This window comes from Podarcis raffonei, chromosome 6, assembly GCF_027172205.1.
Source record: "Podarcis raffonei isolate rPodRaf1 chromosome 6, rPodRaf1.pri, whole genome shotgun sequence".
Lineage (NCBI taxonomy): Eukaryota > Metazoa > Chordata > Lepidosauria > Squamata > Lacertidae > Podarcis > Podarcis raffonei.
In genome coordinates, this window is record NC_070607.1 from 96,833,250 (window position 1) to 96,859,478 (window position 26,229).

At 47.1% G+C, this 26,229-nt stretch overlaps 1 protein-coding gene across 2 annotated transcripts; it reads right to left on the minus strand.

Moving 5' to 3' along the window:
• Positions 1-529: 529 nt before the first annotated feature.
• DUSP15 (dual specificity phosphatase 15) lies at positions 530-24,252 on the minus strand. Of its 2 annotated transcripts, XR_008331263.1 has the most exons (8): positions 23,511-24,252; positions 18,798-18,831; positions 13,275-13,357; positions 10,120-10,169; positions 8,704-8,778; positions 6,661-6,835; positions 2,702-3,350; positions 534-2,229 (listed from the first exon to the last, which is right to left on the minus strand). XR_008331263.1 is itself a non-coding variant. In XM_053394685.1 (7 exons), the coding sequence occupies exons 1-7, from the start codon at positions 23,529-23,531 to the stop codon at positions 3,135-3,137; spliced, it is 654 nt and encodes a 217-aa protein (XP_053250660.1). In that variant the 5' UTR covers positions 23,532-24,252; the 3' UTR covers positions 530-3,134. The 2 variants fall into 2 exon arrangements, 1 of the variants encoding a protein (XP_053250660.1); XM_053394685.1 differs by having other exon boundaries at positions 530-3,350.
• Positions 24,253-26,229: the final 1,977 nt, after the last annotated feature.

Consider the following 26,229-nt stretch of genomic DNA (forward strand, 5'->3'; position numbering starts at 1 on the left):
CTCTTATTTTGCCGTGGCCAAACACTCAAATATTCTAGGAAGCTCAGGGTCCCTGTGTTTGCTTAAAACGGGGACTAATATATATGTTTAACCTTGTTTTTTAAAAAACATTTACATGTGTGTGAGAGCGTGTATCTATAACCTTTAGGTTAGATTACTGCAGTGCATTATATGTGGGGCTGCCTCTGAAAGTGGTTCGGAAACTTCAGCTGGTACAGAATTCGGCAGCCAGGTTTCCAGTTGCTTTCTGGGCCCAACTCAAAGTGCTGGTTTTGACCTATAAAGCCTTAAACGGCCCAGGACCACAATACCTCAAGGACTGCCTCTCCCCATATGAACCTACCCAGACCCTGAGATCATCTTCTGAGGTCCTTCTTCATGTGCCTCCTCCACAAGAGCTCTGGAGGGTGGCGACAAGAGAACAGGGCCTTCTCAGTGGTGGCTCCCTGTTTGTGGAATGCTCTCCACAAACAGGGAGCCACCACTCCCTGTTTTGCCTAGGCTCCACCAGGCAAAAACATTCCTCTTCTCCCAGGCCTTTGGCTGATTAAACAATTGATGCCCTTTTAAATGTGTCTGTCGGGGTTATTTTATTAGTAGTAGTATTATGTTAGGTATTTTGTGTTTTTATGTTGTAAACTGCCCTTTGAATGAAGGGCAATATATCAATTTTAATAATAATAATGCGCTTGTGTGCACACATGCGAAGAGAACATGAGGGTTTCTAGGGCGAGGTCTCTGTTTGCATATATGCACACATATAACACAATGCCGTTCCCCTCTACGTCAAATAAATAAACACAGAACATTGTTTTTAAATACTTATGTATGTTTTATTTAATTTATTATTATTATTTTTAAAAGGGTATAACTGGTTATCCCTGGGATAACAAATGCCAGAAGAAACTGTTCCCTAACTCTACCCATACTCATCCGTGTGTGTACAATATCAATCTCTCCGCTAAACAAAAATTAAAGGAATTTTGCCAGCCCTTAAGAAAAATTCCAACATCCACAACTGGGCCTTGCCTTTATTAGGACCCAGTGAAGTGTCACAATAGGAAGCAAGCCTTCAAGTTTCCCAGAACTTTTCCTAAGTTGCAATGTTAAAAGGGAGGAGGAGGAGGGAGGTCTGGGTGAGCCCAGAAAAAAGCTGTCTTGATGTTGTGGCCACAAATATTTGATGTTGAGCTAGCAAACTTCTGCCTGCGTGCTGATGTGGCTTCTCCTTCCTCTGAGCCCCCTTGCAGCCCCCCTGCCCAGCCAGATCTGCTCCGGAGGGTCCCCCAGCCCCCAGTGCACAGGAAGGGATTTAACAGCCGGAGAGAATGGGGCTTAGCAGGCTGCTGGGGTTGGGTGTGTGTGTGTGTGTGTGTGTGTGTGTGTGTGTGTGGCTGCATTGCAAGGAGTGAACAGCATCATTTTTTACCCTGATCATTAGTGTGGCGTGTCCTTTACGATCGCTCCCTTGGGAAGCGCAATTTGGACTGCTGAGTCGCTGGCAAATTCATCATTTTTGTCCCGCTGGGGACGGTGATGATGATGGCGGTGATGATGCGATGCCTGCCTTTTTGCATTCTGCCAAACCTTCGCTAAGAAGCCTTTTGAAAGCTCACATTCCCCCAGCTGGCGGGCAGGAAATAATCAGAGCGCATCAGCTCTCTGGCCTGGGGAATTGCACCAGGCTCTGACTCTCCTCAGTCTGGAAAGCTGTTTGGTCTAAGAGCGCAGCAGAGGGCAGGGTTAGGTCAAAGGGCGGGGAGGGGGGAGAGAAAACCCACCCACCTCTGTTTATCGCTGGCAGCCAGCTTCCTGCGCTGTCGGGAAAGAGGTCATGGGTGTAACGTTCATTCGGTAAAGGAAGTTCTTGCAAAGCCCCTCTGTGCTCCTGCTGCAATAGTAGTTGTGCAGAAGAGAATTTTGGCAAAGCGCAGCTTCTCTCGTCATCGTCTTGGAGCAACGGGACAAACTGCGCCGGCCAAAACCCTTCCTTCGGTCCAACTGTTGGCGTCTCTGCTCATCTACGAACGACTGCTTTGTTCCACTCCATCCTGCTATTTTCGCTTCTCTCGATCGCACCCACCTACACTCGCAACTGAGAGACCTGGCGCGCCATCTGGGCGAGGAAGCCATTTGTTGTGCAAGAACCACCTCCATTTGGGTAAAAAATAAAGAAAAAGGCAACCACTTGGTTGTGATTTCTGGAACGGCTGAAGTCCCTGAATTGTTCTTCCTCGGGATAATTTGTTGTTTAGTCGTTTAGTCGTGTCCGCCTCTTTGTGACCCCCTGGACCAGAGCACGCCAGGCACTCCTGTCTTCCACTGCCTCCCGCAGTTTGGCCAAACTCATGCTGGTAGCTTCGAGAACACTGCCCAACCATCTCGTCCTCTGTCGTCCCCTTCTCCTTGTGCCCTCCATCTTCCCCAACATCAGGGTCTTTTCCAGGGAGTCTTCTCTTCTCATGAGGTGGCCAAAGTACTGGAGCCTCAGCTTCAGGATCTGTCCTTCCAGTGAGCACTCAGGGCTGATTTCCTTCAGAATGGAGAGGTTTGATCTTCTTGCAGTCCATGGGACTCTCAAGAGTCTCCTCCAGCACCAGAATTCAAAAGCATCCATTCTTCGGCAATCAGCCTTCTTTATGGTCCAGCTCTCACTTCCATACATCACTACTGGGAAAACCATGGCTTTAACTATACGGACCTTCCTCGGGATAATAGAATCATAGAAATGTAGGGTTGGAAGAGATCCTAAAGGGTAATCTAGTCGAACCCTGTGCAATGGGGAAAAAAATATCCCCAAAGAATCATCTGTTTCTGGGAAGCTCTGGCTCTTATTCCTCAGCCGGACCCTGAAGCTGGCGACCTCTGTGCCTGGCATTTTTTACCATCTGAACCTGCAGAGAAGTCCCTGGGGGCCGGCTCTCCTAACAGTTTCCTCCGTTTCAGCGAGTGGAAGGGACTGAGGTGGGTAGACCACATGGATCTGGGTAGCTACTCGTGGGTGCTGCCGGTTTCTCAGCCGAGCGCATTTCGTGATGCCAGGAGATTGGAACAGCCCTTGCCAGGTTTTGACTCCAAGCAGTCCGATGTGCTAAGCTTCTGTGCTTCCCCCCCAAAAATGCCTGGAAGAGGGGTCATTTCAAACACCCCGGGAGGCAGGAGAAGGTCTGCTTCATCCGCAGCAGAAAGGGGTCCGTGTGCTTGGCTCCTCTCTCCTTTGGCACCAGGGTCTGCAGAGCCCCCTCTCTCCTAGGGACCAGGTGCCTTTTCCCAGGTGGGAGCAGGGCTCTGATATCCTCTTCGTCACTAAAAGGCGATGCTCCATACTTGCGCTCAAGTCTCCGGTGGATCTGTCAACGAGAAAAAGGGGCGGGGAGTGGTGAGCGAGCGTTCCTCCCAAAGGAACCGGGGCCAGAAAACAACAGAGTAGTAAAACAATACCAATAAAAATAAAATAAAAACCTATTTAAAAACAGGACAGTTTGCAAGACTCCCTTTGCCATTCAGGCCACAGATGCATGTCTCGCAAAAAAAGAGGGCAGTGAGGATGCTTGCAATTACAATTACACCATGCAAACATAGAATTTGCCTTTCAAAAAAGCCCAGCAAGTTACTAGCCCTTATGACTACGAAGGTAATCTTGGAACACATGCCAATTAATCCCCGGGTATAGCCTGGCGTTGTATAGGTGACCACAAGGGAACCCCATCTGTGCCACCTTGACAGAAGAAATGTGGGGTACAAAGGTAAGCGGTCCAACTCTGAGGGCTTTCTGGAGGTTCCCTCATTGCAAGAAGTGAAGCTACAGGGAAGCAGGCAGAGGGCCTTCTCAGTAGTGGCACCCTCCCTGAGGAATGCCCTCCCTTCAGATGTCAAGGAAATAAACAACAATCTGACTTTTGGCAGCCCTGTATAAGGAAGTTTTTAATGTTTGATGTTTTATTATGTTTTTATATTTTGATGGAAGCTGGCCAGAGTGGCTGGGGCAGCCCAGTCAGAGGAGCGGAATATGAATAATAAAATTATTATTACAGGTAGGTAGCCATGTTGGTCTGTCATAGTCCATGGTTTTAAGTTTGGTAATGAGTTGCAATTCAGCAACTTCTCTTTCCAGTCTATTTCTGAAATTTCAGAAACCAAACTTAAAACCCTGGAGAGACCTGGTCTGAATAGAGACATTGGATTATCTCATTATACATGATTTAGCTATTTTTAGCCATCTCACCCCTTGCTTTTTCCTGTAAGACCAATTGCAGTTGTTAATAGTCTTCAACAGGTTTACCAAACCTATCAGCCAATCACCCATTCCCACCACCCTTCTGAGTAATACCCCTCCCCACCCTCCCACTATATACAGTGGTACCTCAGGTTAAGAACTTAATTCGTTCCAGAGGTCTGTTCTTAACCTGAAACTGTTCTTAACCTGAACCCCACTTTAGCTAATGGGGCCTCCCGCTGCTGCCGCGCCGCCGGAGCACGATTTCTGTTCTCATCCTGAAGCAAAGTTCTTAACCCGAGGTACTATTTCTGGGTTAGTGGAGTCTGTAACCTGAAGCGTATGTAACCTGAGGTACCACTGTATAAGGGTCTGGTGACTTCTGTTTCAGTGTTTCTGAAGAAGTGTGCATGCACACGAAAGCTCATATCAGTAACAAACTTAGTTGGTCTCTAAAATTATTATTATTATTATTATTATTATTATTATTATGACAATAAATAAGCAGATCCATCAGTCATGGCTCTAATAAAAGCTGGAAGAACGACAACATCAACAACAACAGCCACCAACATTGCAGAGATTGAGAGGCGAGGGCTTTGCGTAATGCCAAGTCATCAAAGTGCCCCTGCCCTTTATTACAAACAGATCTGAGAGCAAACTTGTAAACAAGCGTGAACTGGACCGCTGTCCACCCCGTGATCTGTCTTTTTCTGTCTCCAGCACACAAGACAAAAAGCAGATGATTGCAAGCATCCTAGTTCCGTCTCCCGCTCAGAATCCTTTATTTCAAATATGCCCTTCCCCAGCATAAGGCTGTCCTTGCCCATTCAGCGGGATGCAGGCTGGTGGCACGGCACCTGCTTGGCACACACAAGGTTCCAGGTTCAAATCCCCGGCATGGAGGGCAGAGAGACCACCTGAGTGCCCAGGGAGCCAGTCGGCTGGATGGAGCAATGATCTGGTACGAAGCAGGTTCCTATGTCTTAAGGGAAGAGTTGCAGTGAAGAGGTAGAACACCTGGTAGCTTTGCATGCAGAAGGTGCCAGGTTAAATCCTTGGCAGTATGTCCAGGTACACCTGGGAGAAACCCCTGACCTGGACTCCTTGAGCCTGAATCAAATGTTGGGCTCCTATTCGCTGTACAGTGGTACCTTGGTTTCTGAACAGCTTAGTTCACGAACAACTTGGAACCAAGCCGAACGTGCTCCGTTTTGCGTCCCCTATTTTTCCTGTTGCACTGCTAATTTGCATCCCCCCATTTTTCCTGTTGCGCTGCCAATTTGCGTCCCCCCATTCTAATTCAAGCCATCCGTTTCCGATTGCACTGCTCTAAGGTGATATTTGGAGCTTATATTTGGTGCTTTTGTTTTTGCTATTTATTTAGTATTTTTCGTTTTGAGGCTTTTTCAGTTAACTTGTTTTTGTGACTGTGTAGATCCCAGTTCAGCTACTCATTGATTGGATTGATTGATTGATTGATTGATTATGTGACTGCGGAAATGGATAAAAGCCCCCCATCCAAACAATGACTATCATCAGTGCAGGTAAGGGAAAAAAATTAATTTAAATTTTTATCATCTACCATATTGTTTTATTTATTTTATAGACGCGGGTGGCGCTGTGGGTTAAACCACAGAGCCTAGGACTTGCCGATCAGAAGGTCGGCGGTTCGAATCCCCGCGACGGGGTGAGCTCCCGTTGCTCGGTCCCTGCTCCTGCCAACCTAGCAGTTTGAAAGCACGTCAAAGTGCAAGTAGATAAATAGGTACCGCTCCGGCGGGAAGGTAAACTGCGTTTCCACGCGCTGCTCTGGTTCGCCAGAAGTGGCTTAGTCATGCTGGCCACATGACCCGGAAGCTGTACTCCGGCTCCCTCGGCCAGTAAAGCGAGATGAGCGCCGCAACCCCAGAGTTGGCCACAACTGGACCTAATGGTCAGGGGTCCCTTTACCTTACAGTACATTGATTATTGCTTTCATTTTATGGATGAATGGTCTTGTTAGATAGTAAAATTCATGTTAAATTGCTGTTTTAGGGGTTGTTTTTAAAAAGTCTGGAACGGAATAATCCATTTTGTATTACTTTCTATGGGAAAGTGCACCTTGGTTTTGGAACACTTCGGTTTTGGAACAGACTTCCGGAACAGATTAAGTTTGAGAACCAAGGTACCACTGTACAGTATTCTCATCCCTCCCATCACTGCCACCTGCCAATCAGCACAGACAGTGCCAAGACAGAACAGTAACAGGCAAACTGCATCAGAAGGATTGATGGCATGTTTGGACCAACCTTCATTCTATAGGACCCCAGGGTTTGTGCAAATGACAGGTGCTAAACCATCAAAATATAAAGATTAACGCAGCATCCAAATGTTAAACCGTCTCAGGCTACGCCCAAACCCTTCACAGGCACACCACATCACATTATGTCTCCTGCTCTCACCTTCTTCACAGACCGGCTGCCCCCGTACTCCTCCAGCTGTTGACGGAAACCCGGGTTGGGATTGGCGACTGGCCGGGCTGCCTTGACGGCCTCCAGGGCATCGTGCCAGTTCAGCTGTGTCACGGCCATGACGTACGCAAGGACGATGGTGGTGCTGCGGGAGATCCCTGCGAGGCTGGAGGCAGACGGAGAAGCCATCAGAAACTTCTGCCTCCCCTCCCAGCCTGTCGCAAGGCCCTCTGCCTGCATTCCCACCCACCAACAAACGCGAAGCCACGCTTGGGACCTTCTCGTGGGGTTGTTTTTGAAGGAGAACCAGCCTCCTAGAACCAACATGCTTAAGCCTGATCAATGCATGAAGGGGTTAAAGCCATAGAGTCAGCTGTCCTGCCAGGCTTAGCTAGGTCACTCCCCCTCTCCTTGGGAGGAAAGTAATCAAGCCTGTTGTTCCCCTTCCCGTCTACCTGAGAAGCTCAGTGTGAAGATGCTAAGCTGGTTCCTGCAGCTCAGCCACATGGCTCTTACAAGTCATCCTTGCGTTCCTATACCAATAATTTAGGGACTTTCACCACTGTAACAAAGCCAAGTTTTTCCACCTGTGTTTTCTGACTGCTGTGTGGGAAAGCACATGAATCTGACCTTTGGAGAGTTTGTAAGTAAGCCGTTTTTAACTTGCCAAATGTCTGGTCTTTTCCTACGATGGGGGAAGAGGGGACTGTTTCGGAAGTCCCATATTTTAATGGTCTGACAGCCTAGATTTCCGCACTTTATTTGCTGCATGATTTGTGATTTTAAATCTCTGCTGGGTTTCTCTGGTCAAAGAGTACTTCCCTAAAGCCTGGATCTTGGCGTCCAGGCTTTTTAAACCTATTTTTCCTTGGCAACCAAAAATCATGGAGCATGAACCTCACTTCTAGAAAAGCCCTGGACCTCGAGGCAGCAGGGAAGTGGATCCCTGGCAGGGATATGGCTCAGTGTGACAGGAAGGCAAATGGTGAAGGACACCCTTTCTGAAGAACATAAGAAGAGACCTAGTGGGACAGAAGGAGTGGGGCAGGGAAGCAGAAGGGCAAGGACCTGTACATGTCCTGTGGGGGGGGGCAAGACAGAATGGCTCTGTTACCCGCCCCCCCCCCGAAGCCTTCATCCTCCTGGTGCCCTCCAGGTGAGCAAATACGTCAATTTTACTTTCTCATCTTTTGGGACAAGTTACATCCCCACATTTCCATATCGGTTTGTACAGTGGACGCTCGGGTTGAGAACATGATCCGTGCGGGATGCACGATCGCAACCCGCAGCGTTCGCAACCCGCAGCACCGCATCTGTGCATGCGTGGGTTGCAATTCAGCACTCCTGCACAGGCGCAAAGTGCGATTTAGCACTTCTGCGCATGCGCGACTACTGAAACCCAGACGTAACCCGTTCCAGTTCTTCCGGGTTTCAGTGGGTCCATAACCAAAAAAAACGCAACCTGAAGCATCTCTAACCTGAGGTATAACTGTGATTCTTTCTTTAATTTTTTTTTTTAATCCTCATGGAAATTCTCCAGCATTTTAATGCAAATTCTTCTAATATGCAGTTTTTAAATGCAATTTTCCCCAACATGCATTTTTTTTTGCAAATAAAATTTCCCCAATATGCATTCTTGTATTATATTTTTTCACTAATATATGCAGCTATATGCACAATTTAACTGTGTGTGCAATTTTAGTACACATCGCTGAAATGTGCAAAATCTGGAGAAGCATCCGTTTCAAAGGATGGCTATTATTCCCATTTGCCAAATGTTTCAAAAAGTGCAGAAAGTGCTGAGTCAAAATTCTCTGCCAGCCCTCCCTCAAGGTGTTGCTGGACTCCAACTCCCATCAGCCCCAGCCAACATAACCCAGTGCCCAGGGATGATGGGAGTTGTAGTCCAGCAACATCGGGCAGACCATAGTGGGCTCTGCAGGCGTCCTGTTTCTTCCAGGAACCCACCAGTTGCCCCCCGCCAGAAAGCCCACAAGAGCCGAGTGAAACAACCCCCCAAAAAAGTCAACATACCAGTGAACGAGGCAGTTCCCTCCATGCAGGCGACAGGAATGGATGAAATGGATGCATTTCTTGAAGTGCTTCTTGCTGGAAGGACGAAAACAAAGCCAAAACAGTATGTTCAATGCCAGGGGTGCCAGATTTCAAGAGCAGACTCTGTACAACCTTAGCCCCAAAAGACCATGGGATGGAATAGAATCAGAGAATTGTCCCCATGGATCATCTAGTTCCTGCAGTGCAGGAATAACTCTGACTAGCTCTCAAAAGTTAAAGCTATGGTTTTCCCAGTAGTGATGTATGGAAGTGAGAGCTGGACCATAAAGAAGGCTGATCGCCGAAGAATGGATGCTTTTGAATTCTGGTGCTGGAGGAGACTCTTCAGAGTCCCATGGACTGCAAGAAGATCAAACCTCTCCATTCTGAAGGAAATCAGCCCTGAGTGCTCACTGGAAGGACAGATCGTGAAGCTGAGGCTCCAAGACTTTGGCCACCTCATGAGAAGAGAAGACTCCCTGGAAAAGACCCTGATGTTGGGAAAGATGGAGGGCACAAGGAGAAGGGGACGACAGGACGAGGTGGTGGGACAGTGTTCTCAAAGCTAACAGCATGAGTTTGACCAAACTGCAGGAGGCAGTGGAAGACAGGAGTGCCTGGTGTGCTCTGGTCCATGGGGTCACGAAGAGTCGGACACGACTAAATGACTAAACAACAAGCTCTCAAAAAATAACTCTTACTATGCCCCATCACCCCACATGGAACAACTTCTCTGCCCCTCTCCTTCCTTCAGGGTTTGGAGCCGAAGAGTTTCAGCTTGCAGCCGCACTTTCAGTCAAAACAGAACCAAAACTTCCTGACCTGGTTTTTGCTTCTTGCGCAAACTCAAAAGTTGCAGAACTGGAGTGAAGCGATACCGTCGAGATCTTCCTCCAGGCCATGGGATTATATAAGTGATCGTGTTTACTGGGACTCTGCACGTGGCTGAGCGACAGGTCTGCGGTGTGTTACATGCGCATTCCTCAATGCACCAGTTTCAGTTTTGCAATTGGTGGCGGAAGAAGAGAACACAAGCCTGGCCGCGATTGTGCAAAACATGTGGCAGACCCCAACCCAGATTCCCAACATCTCCGACTTCTGTCCCGTCAGGATTCAGTTTGTTGATTCATTCGTTCGCTGAAACACTATTTCTCCCCTTCTTTCCTCAGCTGTGGTGCCCTCCCTGAGGAACACCCTCCCATCAGATGTCAAGGAGATAAGTAACTATACAACTTTTAGAAGAGATCTGTTTAGGGAAGTTTTTAAATGTCTGATGTTCTATTATGTTTTACATGTGCTGGGACAACCCAGCCAGGTGGGTGGGGTATAAATAGTAACATTATTATTATTATTATTATTATTATTATTATTATTATTATTACCACCATTACTTACATGTTGGCCTCTGGTGTGTCTGGCAGAGCAATGCGGAGGTAGATGATTCCCTGGAAAAACAAACACCCAATGACTGAGATGAGGCTCCCAGGAGGAAAGGCAGCAGTTCAACAGGTGCAGCGCCTGCCATAAAGTCCCAGGTTCAATCCCCCAAGGCATCTCCAGGTAGGACTGGGAAAGTCAACTCCCTGAAAGTCTGGGGAGCTGCTGCCAGTCCGTGCAGACAATACTGACCTCAATAGACCAATGACTTGACTCATTAAAAGACACTTTCCTAGGTTCCCTTGTATCTGGGCTGAGTTCAGGAGGAATTCCAAACATTTTCTTTATATCTTGCTCTGCAGAGCAGGAGGTGATCGAAGTGGGGTTTAAACTTTGGGTCTTTTGCATTGCACCCCAGATCTCCTTCTGCCCCATTTAACTGTTCTTTCTTTTTTCTTATAAGGCCGATCGGGAGGGGCCATAAATCCATGGTAGAGGAAGACAGAAACAGCAGAAGTTGAGTTATACAAAGTCAGCTCATTGGTCCATTTGCCTCTATATTGTCTACACTGACTGGAAGCAGCTATCTAGAATTTCTTTATTTCCCTTTTTTAATTATTAATTTTATTAGTATTCTCCACACAACAACAACAACAACAAAATGAAAAATAACAATACACAAAAACAAGCATAAAAAAACATATATCCAAATCTTACAAAATAATAATATAAACACTAAAAGAAAAACAAACATTGACTTCCACCAATCCCACAGCACCTCCTTTACCTCTCATTGTGTCTTCCTGTTTTTCTTATCGTCTCTATCCTAGCATCTAGATATAAATCCCTCTTTCTTATCCTTTCACTTCACAAGGTTATTCAAGACTCAGCCAGATTTCTGTCCTCAAACCTTGGCTTTTAAGGTATTCATTTAGGCACCCCCATTCCTTTTTCACTTCACTTTTTGGTTTTTGTCTTATTATATCTGTCAATTTGGCTAATTCTAAATATTCTGAAAGCTTACATAACCACTCTCCCCTATTGGGTAGCTGATTCCCTTTCCAATACTTAGCCACCAGGATTCTTGCTGCAGACGTCGCGTATAAGAAAAATTTAGTTTTATCTTTTGGAATATCATCATTTAAAATTCCTAAGAGGATTTCAGACAGGGAATCTGTCTGGAGATGACCGCGATTGAATTTGGGACCTTTCTGCTTTCAAGGCAGAAGCGTTACCACCATGCTATAACTCCAGCACTAGCAGGTGTGTGACACGGCAGCTAAAAAAGCCAATGCAATTCTGGGCTGCATCAATAGGAGTATAGCATCTAGATCAAGGGAAGTAATAGTGCCACTGTATTCTGCTCTGGTCAGACCTCACCTGGAGTACTGTGTCCAGTTCTGGGCACCACAGTTCAAGAAGGACACTGACAAACTGGAACGTGTCCAGAGGAGGGCAACCAAAATGGTCAAAGGCCTGGAAACGATGCCTTATGAGGAACGGCTAAGGGAGCTGGGCATGTTTAGCCTGGAGAAGAGGAGGTTAAGGGGTGATATGACAGCCATGTTCAAATATATAAAAGGATGTCACATAGAGGAGGGAGAAAGGTTGTTTTCTGCTGCTCCAGAGAAGCGGACACGGAGCAATGGATCCAAACTACAAGAAAGAAGATTCCACCTAAACATTAGGAAGAACTTCCTGACAGTAAGAGCTGTTTGACAGTGGAATTTGCTGCCAAGGAGTGTGGTGGAGTCTCCTTCTTTGGAGGTCTTTAAGCAGAGGCTTGACAACCATATGTCAGGAGTGCTCTGATGGTGTTTCCTGCTTGGCAGGGGGTTGGACTCGATGGCCCTTGTGGTCTCTTCCAACTCTATGATTCTATGATTCTAAGTGGATTGAGCCCGAGAAAGAGGAGACTGAGAGGAGATATGATAGCCATCTGCAAATATCTGAAGGGCTGTCACATGCAAGAGGGAACTTGTTTTCTGCTCTCGAGGTTAAAACCTAGACCGAGGGATTCATGTTACAAGAAAGGAGATTTTAACTAAACAGCAGGAAGAACTTTCTGATGGTAAGAGCTGCTCAACAGTGGGACCGTCTCCCTCAGGAGGTTGTGGGCTCTCTTTCCTTGAAATGCAGATTAAAACTCACACCAACTTTCTAAACTTTAAAGGTAAAGGTAAATTGTACCCCTGACCATTAGGTCCAGTCATGGACGACTCTGGGGTTGCGGCGCTCATCTCGCTTTATTGGCCAAGGGAGCCGGCGTACAGCTTCCGGGTCATGTGGCCAGCATGACTAAGCCGCTTCTGGCGAACCAGAGCAGCGCACAGAAATGCCATTTACCTTCCTGCCGGAGCGGTACCTATTTATCTACTTGCACTTTGATGCACTTTCGAACTGCTAGGTTGGCAGGAGCAGGGACCGAGCAACAGGAGCTCACCCCGTCGCAGGGATTCGAACCGCCGACCTTCTGATTGGCAAGCTCTAGGCTCTGTGGTTTAGACCACAGCGCCACCCGCATCCCAAATTCTAAGCTTTAAAGGTAAAGGGACCCCTGACCATTAGGTCCAGTCGTGGCTGACTCTGGGGTTGCGACGCTCATCTCGCTTTACTGGCCGAGGGAGCCGGCGCACAGCTTCCGGGTCATGTGGCCAGCATGACAAAGTCACTTCTGGCGAACCAGAGCAGCGCACGGAAACACTGTTTACCTTCCCGCCAGAGGAGTACCTATTTATCTACTTGCACTTTGACATGCTTTTGAACTGCTAGGTTGGCAGGAGCAGGGACTGAGCAATGGGCGCTCACCCTGTCACAGGGATTTGAACTGCCGACCTTCTGACCGGCAAGCCCTAGGCTCTGTGGTTTAGACCACAGCGCCCCCTGCATCCCAAATTCTAAATTTTAGGCTTGTCTAAATAAGAACGTTTTTAGCAGGTGCCAAGAAGAAGTACAGGGAACATGCCTGTTTGATTTCAATAGTGTGCTCCCACACAGCTCCCTGAGGAGGAGGGTTTTCCAGCGGATTGGGACCCAAGGATTAGATCTGTCTCGTGCTTTACCATCCCCAGTGATGTCCAAAATCCGCTGTCGGAGGCGACTGCCTCGCATTGTCTCAGAGTAGCGCACTGAAACCCCCTCCCTGCCTCCTATAAAACCCAACCCACTCATACCGGAATATATGGCTGTGCAGATTCATGGATGGAGACGATGTGGGTGATATTGTGCCTGCTCAGCTGGTCGAAGTCTTTGGCATCTAGGAGAAAGAGGAGGAGGAACACAGTGTGATTGTTTCAGTCGTCCTCATTTATTACCCAAGCAACTTAGGGATGTGCATGCGCAAACTGCTGATTGCCTGGCAAAACAGAATATGCAGAATCGCATGCTGAAATCATGTGCCCTCGCTTCAGTGCCAGACGACAGCAAAAGAACAAATGCTCAGTCTAACAAATTCTTGGATCCTGAAACAAGGAGAACATTCAGGGCAACCTTTAAAACCCGTTCATGCTCAGGGGCGATGCGAGCTGCAGTCCAGCAACACCTGAGGGATAGCACAGTCTGCAGAGCATGAGATTCTTCATCTCAGGGATGTGGGTTTGAGCCCCACGTTGGGCAAAAGATTCCTGAATTGCGGGGGGTTGGACTAGATGACCCTCAGGGCCCCTTCCAGCTGGAAGTCCAAAGATCCCCACACCTCCTCTGAGCAATGGCCATCTAACGCTTTTGCCAGAAATAATGACTCAGAGCATTAAACACGCAGTTATGTTTAAGCAGGCCTCTCAAGTGGACGCCATTGCCATTCTAAGAGAACAAGGGAGATATTCACGGTGAGGTCCAGCACCTCTTTTTCTAGAAAAGTACCTCTGTGTTTAAGTTCTTATCCAAACTTTGCTTTCCTCCGCTCTTTCCAGGCATGGTCTGAACACACTTTTTTTTTTGCTCCGGAACTTTCCCCACAAAAACCTGCTCTTTAAAGCCCAATTGGTGCAAACAAAAGTCCACGGAAAACCTGAACTGATGTTTGCTTCGATTCAGCTTTAAAGAGCGGGTTCTGTAAGGAAATTTGAGGCAAAAGCTTTGACACAGAGCATTAAAAAGCGCAGGCATCTGCTGGAAAGAGCAAAACCTAAGTGCGGATAACGTGAGACAATAAGGATATTGAAAAGCTGGAAGGTGGGCAGAGGAGGATGACCAAGATGAACAAGGAAGACAATCCTTAGGAGGAACGGCTGAGGGAGCTGATGTGTTTTGCCTGCAGAGGAGAATCAAAGAATTACAGAATTGGGACCCCAAGGATCCTGTAGTCCAACCCCCGCAACACAGGAATCTCATCTAAAGCATCCATGACGGTTGGCCATCTGAAGACCGAGAGCTGATATGATAGACATCTTCAGATATCTGGAAGGCTGTTGCATGGAAGATGGGGAAAGCTTGTTTTTCTGCTGCTCTAAAGGGGAGGACCTGAACCAATGGATTCAAAGGACAAGCAAGGAGATTCTGAAAGGTGCATATAGTATTCTGCTAGAATGGGAAACAAAAGATGAGGAGGTGAAATCGGTCGTGATCAAATGGGCACAAGATATAGGACATAATATACAATTGGAAGATTGGGAAAAATTGTTGAGAATAGGTTTAAAATTTACAGACTGTTCTCTTCTGAAATAAAATTATATGAAAATGATGTATAGATGGTATATTACACCTGTCAAGTTAGCGAAAATGTATAAAGTCAGTAATAAATGTTGGAAATGTAAAGAAAAAGAGGGAACATTTTATCACATGTGGTGGGAATGTAAAAAAGGTGAAATGCTTCTGGGAGATGATATATAATGAGTTGAAAAAAATGTTGAAATATACATTTATAAAGAAACCAGAAGCATTTTTATTGGGCATTGTGGGGAGTGACATAAATAGAAAGGAATGTAAGCTCTTTTCATATGCAATAACAGCAGCTAGAATATTATTGGCCCAAAAATGGAAGCAAGAAGAGTTACCGGCGATTGAAGAATGGAGGATGAAGTTAATGGACTATGCAGAATTAGATAAACTAACAGGAAGGATTCGAAACCGGCGGGACCAGAAATTCACGGAAGACTGGAGTAAATTTACGGACAATTTGAAAAGTAATTGTGAAGAACAGAGGACGTTTGTAGGGTTGCAAGAAGTTTTGTGAGGAGTATTATTGGAAGTATTGTAAAAATGGAGAAGGGGGAGGATGATTTGTTAAGAGATGTAAAGGCAATATAAAGTTAAGAAATGCATAAGAAGTGGTGAAAACGGTGGATCATCAGAGGTGCTGATGGAAGTCTAAATAGATTGTATAAGTGACAAGTTTTGTGGTACATTTTATAATTTACCATATTTTTCACCCCATAGGACGCACTTTTTCCCCTCCAAAAATGAAGGGGAAATGTGTGTGCGACCTATGGGGCGAATGCAGGCTTTCGCTGAAGCCTGGAGAGTGAGAGGTCTCTGTGCGCACCGACCCCTCTCACTCTCCAGGCTTCGCGCAGCTCTCCGCAAGGCGCGGGAGCCCTGCGCTGGGCTCCCGTGGCTTGCGGAGAGTTGCCTGCATGCCGAAGGCTGGGCACGCTGAGCTCAGCGCGCCCAGACTTCGCGCAGCTCTCCGCAAGGCGCGGGAGGCCGGCGCCGGGCTCCCATGGCTTGCGGAGAGTTGCCTGTTCTGGGGGCTGGGGTCAGGGGAAGCTCGGGCTTCCCCCGCCCCAGCCCCACGCCTGGGGGGGGGGAATATTTCCCCCCCTTTATTTCCCCCCCAAAAAACTTGGTGCGCCTTATGGGACGGTGCGTCCTATAGGGCGAAAAATACGGTATATGTTAAAATTAATAAAAAATATTATAAAAAAATAAAAAGAAGGGAACTTTTACCATATGTGGTGGGAATGTAGAGAAATTTTAAAAAATTGGGAAATGATATATAATGAGTTGAAGAAAATGTTTAAATTAACATTTGTAAAAAAAGCAGAAGCATTTTTGTTAGGGATTGTAGGAAAAGACCTGCCAAGGAAAATAAAGAATATATTTATGTATGCGACAACAGTGGCAAGAGTCTTAATAGCACAAGGATGGAAGACTGAGAAAACCCCGACGAAAGAACAGTGGCAAGAAAAATTGATGGACTATGCAGAACTGGTGAAACTGACATACAAACTGTAAGACAAGGACAACTGTGACTTTAAAGAAGAATGGGAACTTTTTACAAACTACTTTAAAAAAAACACCCAAATGAATTGGACTGCTTGGCAGATTTTGAATAAACATACACAAATTTGTTGATTGTTAACATACTAGACAGATAATTTAAGGATCTTTACAATGTCACAATATGCAGAGAATAACATGTGTTGAAAAATCAGAGAGAGGAGCTGAGGGAAGTCTTGGGGGGTTTCTTCCTGGGGTTGCGGAAGGGGGAAAAGGGGGGGAAACAATGAAGATGATATGTTTTGATAATTTGTTACATAGAAATTCTTAATAAAAATTATTATTTTTTTAAAAAAAGTACAAGGAAGGAGATTCCAACTCAACATCAGGAAGAACTTTCTGATGGAAAGAGCTATTTGACAGTGGAACGGACTCTCTCAGAAGGTGACAGAGGCTTTGAAGCAGAGGTTGGGTGGCCCTGGGTCAGAGAGCGAGCTCTTCAGCTGAGATTCCTGCATTGCAGGGGGCTGGACTAGATGACCATGGGGAACCCCTTCCAACGCTACAGTTCCAGGCATCTATAAGTGAACAGGCAGTCGAGCACAGTCCTTGGGCGCCATGTGGCTTTCAGGTTTTGAACTAACATACCCAAGGACCTACATCTACCTGCCTGCCTGTGCATTCCCAGCTAGCTGCTTTGGAACGAGTGCCATTTCACAACACAAACACAGGAAAAAGCAACTTTCTCCAGAAGTTCCTGGAATTCCAAACGGGCGAGAGAAATGTTCAGGTCTCGAAACGCTCAGGTCTCATTACATAAGTTGGCGTTCTTGTTATTAAATATACTAAGAGAAAAGAGCACACCAAGAACTCAGACTGTTTCACAATTTATGTTAATCTAGAATTTAAATGTAAGGTAAAGGGGCCCCTGACCGTTAGGTCCAGTCGTGACCGACTCTGGAGTTGCAGTGCTCATCTCACTTTATTGGCCAAGGGAGCCGGTGCACAACCTCCGGGTCATGTGGCCAGCATGACTAAGCCGCTTCTGGCGAACCAGAGCAGTGCACGGAAACGCCGTTTACCTTCCCGCCGGAGCGGTACCTATTCATCTACTTGCAATTTGACGTGCTTTCAAACTGCTAGGTTGGCAGGAGCAGGGACCGAGCAACGGGAGCTCACCCCATCGCGGGGATTCGAACCGCCGACCTTCTGATGAGTAAGTCCTAGGCTCTGTGTCCCACAGCGCCACCCGTGTCCCTAAGAATTTAAATGTATTTTCATGTAATATTTGATACTTCCAGCTGATGAAAGTGAATACATCGAAACAGGGCCCTGTCCTGGCTTCTGATCCGTAACTGACTTCTGACTTCTGCTCAATGATTGAAACTAAGACCTTCTCGTCAAATATGACAATGGACTAACATGAAGTTACTGGTTTCTGATCCATAATTGGATAGACTTATCCTTATGAGTTTGAGTTTGTCTCTCTGTTTGAGTTTGTAATCTCTATCTGAGTTTGTAATTCTTGTCAGAATACATACTTTTGAACGGATTAGTTTTTGACTATTGATTTGCAAGTAGGGACCACTCCCACTATTGAAACTTATATTGGCCAGAGTTCTTGGTGTGATCTGTTCTCCAGGTCTCGTTACAGGCAGGGCGATAGCCAGGCCTCCTTTTCCTCCCCGTCCTCCATGACACACACACTTGACATTCCTTCCGAAGCAAAAGCTGAGCCAAGCAGATTGTGAGACCCGTGAAAAAAAGACAGTCATGGAAGCAAGAAATTACACAAAACCAAAAGAATTGCCGTGAAAATCCCTGAAACGAGAAGTAATCGACTATAGAATTGAATTAAATCCCAAGGGAGGTACTGAACAGGGCCAGGAAAGTCCTCACCTGGCAGAGAGGCCTGGGGGTGGGGAGCATTTGGCCCACAGACTCAAGATTCCATACCCCTGTACCACAGAATCAGGAAATCATAGAGTTGAAAGGGACACCGGGGGATCATCTAGTCCAACCCTCTGCAATGCAGGAATATGCAGCTCTCCCTTACGAGAACTGAACCTGCAGCCTTGGCAGTATGAGCACCGCACTCTAACCAATGGAGCCATCTGTCATGGAGGCTTTAGCTGAGATTCCTGCATTGCTGGGGTTGGACTAGATGACCCCTGGGTCCCTTCCAACCCTAAAATTCCATGATTCTATTACCTGTCGAACATTTTACTCAGCAGTTTTTCCTGCTGACACGCTAAAGAAAACACCAATCTAGAATAAGTATTTGCTTCTCTCCCCGCTGTCCCAGCATGTTTCAAAGGCCAGGACAACAGGCAGAGATGCAAATGGTGAAGTCTTCCCTGCCCTGAAAATGCAGCCACGGGGAAAGCCGCATCTGGCCTCTTTGGGCCTGCCAGGCATTGATCGGGCTAAGACAGGCACAGGATCCCCGCCAAGGTTCACAGCAGAATCCAAAAGAAAGACAGGCCTCTATTATTCCTCCCAGGTTCTGCAGCATGCCCATTTCTCAGACGACTCACCTATGAAGTTGCCGAGGAAGAGCCCAGGGAGAATCTGTTGGACACAAAAAGAAAAGTCACTGTCAGTTGCAGCAGCTCTGAAGGATTTCTGGCAGGAGTTTCTCCCAACCCTTCCTGGAGGGGTGAAATATACTCAGAGGCGAGTGTGGATTTCCTGCTCTTCATTCAGCTCATAGTGGTGAGGAGGAATGGAAGTTCCCCCGAAATGTCTGCTTTATATACATTATTTACACAATGGGCCCCACGTGATTGGCTAATTCCAGGATTCTCCTGTAGGCCAATCAGGTTGCGGATTCACTTCCACCTGGAGTTGGATTGGGGGGCTCCTGCGGACCAATCAGACTGCTGCATTCTGAATCCTATTGTTCTAGGACCAATCAGACTGCTGCATTCTGAATCCTATTGTTCTAGGACCAATCAGACTGCTGCATTCTGGACCCTATTGTTCTAGGACCAATCAGACTGCTGCATTCTGGACCCTATTGTTCTAGGACCAATCAGACTGCTGCATTCTGGACCCTATTGTTCTAGGACCAATCAGACTGCTGCATTCTGAATTGCTCTGAGTGCAAACCATAAACATTTAAAGCACATGACTTCTCCTACAGACTCCTGGGGGCGATAGTTTGTTGAGAGTGCTGGGAATTGTAGCTCTGTGATGGGTAAGTTACAGTGCCCATAGGCAAAGTGAAGCAATGCAAACACAGAACAACTTCTTCTTTTTATTTCTTTTCATGGTACAGAGGCTCTCCCCAGGCTGCTGAAGGTTTCTCTGAATTCTGACTAGGGTTGCCAGACCTCCAGGTCCGACCTGAAGTTCCGGTTTACCTAGCACTCTCCAGGTGGCAGGTGGAGGACTTGACTATCCGTGTCAGCAAGTGTGCTTTTAATTTAAAAAGAAACTTATTGAGAAGACTTTGCATGCAACTTTGAAGCTTTAGCCTAGCAGGAGCTGGCTGCAAAATATAGCATAGGCGCTTGGGGGGGGGGTGTTCTGTGTTCCTCCCCTCCCCTGTCCCAATTAACTTCCGTCTCCAGGGGCCACCTCCGTGACATCGCCAGGACCCGCCCTTAAGTCTCAGGTTTGAGCCCTGAAATTTCAGTGCCTGGGATGTGCTGGATGTAGCAACTCTGACAACATTCAGGCTCTGTGGGGTTTCATTCAGCGTGTGAGTGCCCTGAAACACAAGCACACATGACTCTTCCTTTTCCTTTCTCTGTGGTTCAAAGGCACCTGACCTCTCCAGGGCTGTTGGTTTCACACATCTCTGTTTGCTGTGCTGCCAAAGGGCTGAACTGAGATTTGAGGAAAGCTGCAGGGCCTGGCAAGCTCTTAGGAGGTGTGAGCGGGTTGAAAGATCTGAGAAATCGGGAGCCTCCTATCAGCTCTGCTGGAATAATTCTGATTTCCTGGTGTTTGCTGGGTTTGGCCAGTGCCCCTTTGCAAACCTGCCACAGTTGCTACCGCCATCACCATTGACCACAGACCAAGACCACCAATGATGGACAGCGAATGCCGCAGCACCCTGCAGGATCCTTTGCAAGCTCCAATTTAAGGACGTCAAAGCACAAAGTACGGTAACTTGACATTGTGACACCAGGTGGTTGGTAAATGAGCAGCCTTGCCCACCTTTCAAATCAGGTGCCGGAGGATAAGATCTAGCTTACAGGTTTCCCACAACCTGCACTGCAGCATACAAAATAGGCACCATGTGCCCCCTATTCTGTAAGCTCCAGTACCTCTGGAGTCATCCATAACACCATCTATTCCTCTTGGGAATGTGTGCCCAATAATGGCATTAAGGGGAAATGAATAGGGAAGCCTCAAAGCTATACTGGTTTTATACCTGCCCGCAGACTGTCTCGCCTGAGTGGTGCATGCTCTAGTTATCTCTCACTTGGACTACTGCAATGCGCTCTATGTGGGGCTACCTTTGAAGGTGACCCGGAAACTACAACTAATCCAGAATGCGGCAGCTAGACTGGTGACGGGGAGCGGCCACCAAGATATAACACCGGTCTTGAAAGACCTACACTGGCTCCCAGTATGTTTCTGAGCACAATTCAAAGTGTTGGTGCCGACCTTTAAAGCCCTAAATGGCCTCAGTCCAGTATACCTGAAGGAGCGTCTCCACCTCCATCCAACATTCTGCCCGGACACTGAGGTCCAGTGCTGAGGGCCTTCTGGCAGTTCCCACTTTGTGAGAAGCCAAGTTACAGGGAACCAGGCAGAGGGCCTCCCGCCAGATGTCAAAGGAAAAAACAACTACCAGGCTTTTAGAAGACATCTGAAGGCAGCCCTATTTAGGAAAGATTTTAATGTTTAATAGACTATTGTATTTTAATATTCTGTTGGAAGCCGTCCAGAGTGGCTGGGGAAACATAGCCAGATGGGCGGGGTATAAATAAATTATTATTATTATTATTATTATTATTATTATTATTATTATTATTATACCCGTTCTCAATGAATCCTGGGAGGAAGGGCTGTGGAATCACCACACTAAGGCTCCTTGTGGGATGGCAGCTTCCTGGAGAGTAGGAAGGCATATCCGTTGAACCAGTTTAGTTCTGCAAGGGAGGCAGAATTCTGTCACATTCTCAAGACAGAGATGGTTGGCAAGATGGGTGGCTGGGGGTGAAGGTGGTTGCCTGCTTTAGACAGAAGCACAAAAAAGAACCTCTGCACGTTGGGAGAGCTCTTTGACCTCTCCTTGCAGTTGGATTCCCAGGAGGACATAAGAAGAGCCCGCAGGATCAGGCCAATGGCCCATCTAGTCCAGCATCCTGTTCTCATGGTGGCTGGCTGAGCAGTTGCCTGTGGGAAGCTGGCATGCAGGATTCGAACACAAGAGCAGCTCTCTGCTCCTGCAGTTTCCAGCTGCTGGCATTCAGAGGCATTGCTGGCTAGCAGCCATCAACAGCCCCCTCCTCCCTTGAAGGAAACAGTGGCAAAAGACTCCTGGTGAGCAGTTTGGGCTTGTGAGCTGCCTGTAACCTTTCCACACATCCTTGCTACCATCACCTGTGCACTGGTAACTTTGTACCAGTAGAGCATTTGCTGGTCCCGGCCCTACCATTGGACAATGTGAGGGGATCACAGCTGCAGCCCCTAGCTGCCCCTCCTAAGCCCCCTGGCCATTGTCCTCTGTGGGGGACAGAGCTGTGCAGGCGACACAACCTACTGTGCCCTCCCCCAAACTAACGCGTAAACAGGTACTATTATAGCCACCACCTAAGACTACGTACCTACGGGACCGCCTCTCCCGGTATGCTTAAGGTCCAGAAATGTTAACACTTTGGAGGTCCCAGGTCGCAAGGTGGTTAGATTGGTCTCAACTAGGGCCAGGGCCTTTTCAGTACTGGCCCCGACTTGGTGGAACGCTGTGTCACAAGACACCAGGGCCCTGCGGGACTTGACATCTTTCCGCAGGGCCTGCAAGACAGAGCTGTTTCGCCTGGCCTTTGGTTTGGACTTGGTCTGACCCTTATGTTTCCCTCCCCTTATGGTTTTGATCTATGGGCTACTTTTAAAATGAGGCTGCATTTTAAACTGCATTTTAACCTGTATTTTAAATTGCCCCCCCCCATTATGTTTTACTGTAATTTTACTGGTGTTAGCCGCCTTGAGCCCAGCTCTGGCCGGGGAGGGCTGGGTATAAATAAAATGCATTATTATTTATTTTTATTATGTTTAAAAAATTAATTCTGCCTACACTTTAGAACTCCCTGCCTCATGAAATCAATCAGGCACCTACTCTGCACTCTTTCCAGTGCCTGATAAAAACATTCTTGCTTAGCTAAACCTACACAGACATGAAGGTGTATTTTTTAATCTACTTTTAGTTTATTGTTGTTTTTTATCTTTTAACTGTTTCTACTGATAACTTTATTGTTTCATTCTCTTTGTGAACTGCTTTAAGGGTTTCCCCCTCTAATCACGCGGTGGGAGAGAGCTGCACCATCGCTAGGTATGTCAAATTCAAAGATCCAACTGCTAGTCCAGCTGGCATCTGTGTCTGCCGTGAGGAGGGGGGGGTACCATTTTGTCCTCCCTCTCAAGTGGCAAAAATGTCTGGGTCCCACTCTGAGGGCTGGGATCCCTTAAATCAGAGGAGATTCATTGTGGCAATAATAATAATAATAATAATAATAATAATAATAATAATAATAATAATAACAATAATAATAATATATTTATATGCCGCTCATCTGACTGGGTGACCCCTGCCACTCCTGGTGGCTTCCAATAAATTAAAAGCTTTGTGAAACATCTCTGAGGAATTTACTGGGAAGTGGAGCTGGTGGCCCTATGGATATTGCTGAACTCTTATCACAGGGACTGGGAAGAGCTGGACCCCAGCTATACTTGTTTATTTCATTTCCCAAGATTTATAAACCCCTTACGTACAAAATCTCAAAGCGGTTTACAAAGTTAACAAAACCATAAAATTATCCATTTAAAAATCCCAGTAAAAAAACAACTATTTAAAACATTCAAATAAGTAAATAAAAACTTGGAAAGCCCTTGTTTTTCCCCCACCCACCCCTGCTTGAAACAAACCCTCTTTCTCAGCCTTCCACCCCCCAGGCTGGTGCCCTCCAGAGCCTAGAACCCCATTCAGGCCTTGCCAGCCACAAAGGTACACTCCATAGCAGCTTTGCCCAATCGCATTCACAGATAAAGTTTCCTCTACACATCATGAGTCATACCTTGTTCATGCCATTGCCCATGGTCCAAAGCACACTCTAGGCAGAGAGCTGAAGTTGTCCTGGTGTGTGTGTGTGTGTGTGTGTGTGTGTGTCTGTGATTCTCTTCCACAAAATCCCCAGCAATAGGTATGGAGCAGGGGGCGAGCTTTCTCTCTCCCTAGGCCTGGCGGAGTTTTCCACTGCCCCCCTTCACTTCTTAGGACCAGGCAGGAGGTGGAAAGGATCTCTCCAAGGTGGCAGTTCTGCTCGCCCCTTGGGGAGCCGATAAATCAGCTGCAGACCTGCTGCAAACGCCCGGCCTCTTTCTCCTGCTCTGGAGAAAGCTCCTTTCCTCCAAGATGGCAAAGACGCTACTCCTGGAAATGCCCTTTTCCTGGCCGCCTCCTGTGGCTGGCACGCTGACAGCAGAGGATAAACTCCACCTCTTTCGTAATCGTGGGCGTGTGTGTGTCTGTGCCAAGGGCAGGCGGTGCTGCTGCTGCTCCACCGCCGGGACAAAGCTCCAGTGTTCAGAGAGAACAAAACCTTTAGTCTTCCTGGCTTGGTGACAAGCCAGGGCTGTTGGGGCATGCAGGGGAGATGCGCCTCCCTGCCTCGGAAGAACGGTGCGCAATTACGCAGCAGCCTGCCACTTCTCTGCTCAGTTCCCGGGACATCCCTGCAAAAAAAACAACAACGCTTTCTAGGGAGCTGTCCCAGCAGCACACAGGCCTCTGGATCATGGGTGAACATGGCAGGCCTCCTCTAGTGTAATGTTGCGCAGTTAAGGCAGGCAGAAGGCTGCTTGGGATCTGCAACTCGAAATCTGTGATTCACTCCAGCAGGAGAGAGTGTGGGAGGCCGGCAGAATGCAATGTTCCCGGCGCGGAATGTACGAGCGCAGGGCTGCCTGCCTGCCTGCCGCAGATCGAGTTACGTGTCTCTTTACGAAAATAGAATCGGCAAAGCACGAGGCCACCTTAGCTGGGCGGAGAGAGAGACCTCTCCGGAGCGGTCGCCGGTGTTTCCTATTAGTTTAGGAGGAGGAACAGCAGCAACGGAGTAAAGTGGGATCGCGTGTGGCTGGCTCTGGCTTTATTTTTATTTTTTTAATTCTATCTTTATTAATTTAAAATAAATACATTTATGAAAAGCAAACGTACATACAAGTAAACAAACATACAAGTAAACAAACATACAATCAAACAAACAACAGAAAAATCAAACCACCACACTATAAGATATAAGAAGATTAATATAATTATCATAATATATACTCCTGGTATTGAACACAATTATAAAATTTATAGGAAAGAAATTTAAAACTGACTTCCAATTAATCTCACTGTTCTTTGTCTATCCATTACTTTATACCACACAGTTACATATTTCTTATATAATTTCTTTTTACCTCCCTACAAACTTATATTTATACAATACAGGGATCAGTCTAATTCTGCCAAGATGTTGCCTTTTATTCCATAGCTGGCTGGCTCTGTCTTTAAAGCTGCAGAACAACACCATCCTCACAAATCGTATTGATGGGAGCGAGTAAGCGCATCAGAAGAGCCTGCTGCCCCAGGTGGTTAGAGCTCAGGTGGTTAGAGCGTGGTGCTGATAATGCCAAGGTCCAGGGTTCAATCCCCATGCAGGCCACCTGCATATTCCTGCCTTGCAAGGGGTTGGACTGGATGACCCTCTGGGTCCCTTCCAACTCTACAGCTCTGTGATTCTATTCTCACAGTGGCCAAAACCAGGTGTCCTCAAATGGGAAGCCTGCAGACAGGACCTGAGTGCAACAGCAGCAATTATACTGCTGTCCATTATGTCCATGAGTCCAGTGTCCAGTTCAAGGGAAGTAATAGCACCACTCCATTCAGCCATGGTCAGACCACATGGGGAGCCCAGTGTCCAGTTCTGGGCGCCACAATTTAAGAAGGATGTTGACAGGCTGGAAGGTGTGCAGAGGAGGATGACCAAGATAATCAGAGGTTTGGAAACCAAGCCTGATGAGGAGTGGTTGAAGGAGCTGGGCATATTTAGCCCGGAAAAGAGGAGACCGAGAAGAGATATGATAGCCATTTCCCAATATCTCAAAGGCTGACACATGGAAGATGGAGCAAGCTTGTTTTCTCCTGCTCTAGAGGATAGGACTTGAAGTTACAAGAGGGGAAATTCCGACTAAAACATCAGGAACTTTCTGACAGTAGGAACTGTTCAACATTGGAACGGTCTCCCTCTGAAGTTTGTGGATTCTCCTTCTTGGGAGGTTTTTGAACAGAGGTCAGATGGCCATCCGCCATGGATGTTTTTGCTGAGATTCCTGCATCGCAGGGGGTTGGACTAGATCACCCTGAGGGTGGCTTCCAACTCCAAGACCATAAAGAAGGCTGATCGCCGAAGAATTGATGCTTTTGAATTCTGGTGCTGGAGGAGATTCTTGAGAGTCCCATGGACTGCAAGAAGATCAAAAGGAATTCAGCGCTGAGTGCTCACTGGAAGGACAGATCCTGAAGCTGAGGCTCCAGAACTTTGGCCACCGCATGAGAAGAGAAGACTCCCTGGAAAAGACCCTGATGTTGGGAAAGATGGAGGGCACAAGGAGAAGTGGACAACAGAGGACGAGATGGTGGGACAGTGTTCTCGAAGCTACCAGCATGAGTTTGACCAAACTGCTGGAGGCAGTGGAAGACAGGAGTGCCTGGCGTGCTCTGGTCCATGGGGTCACGAAGAGGTGGAC

Excerpts from the sequence above, each read along its gene's own strand:
- DUSP15 (XM_053394685.1), bottom strand. The coding sequence starts at position 23,531 with ATGGGCAATGGCATGAACAAG. Across the intron at positions 8,779-10,119 it reads GACACACCAGAGGCCAACAT|CAAGAAGCACTTCAAGAAAT; the intron begins GTAAGTAATGGT and ends TCGTCCTTCCAG. Across the intron at positions 6,836-8,703 it reads GGGAACTGCCTCGTTCACTG|CCTCGCAGGGATCTCCCGCA; the intron begins GTATGTTGACTT and ends GTCTGCCTCCAG.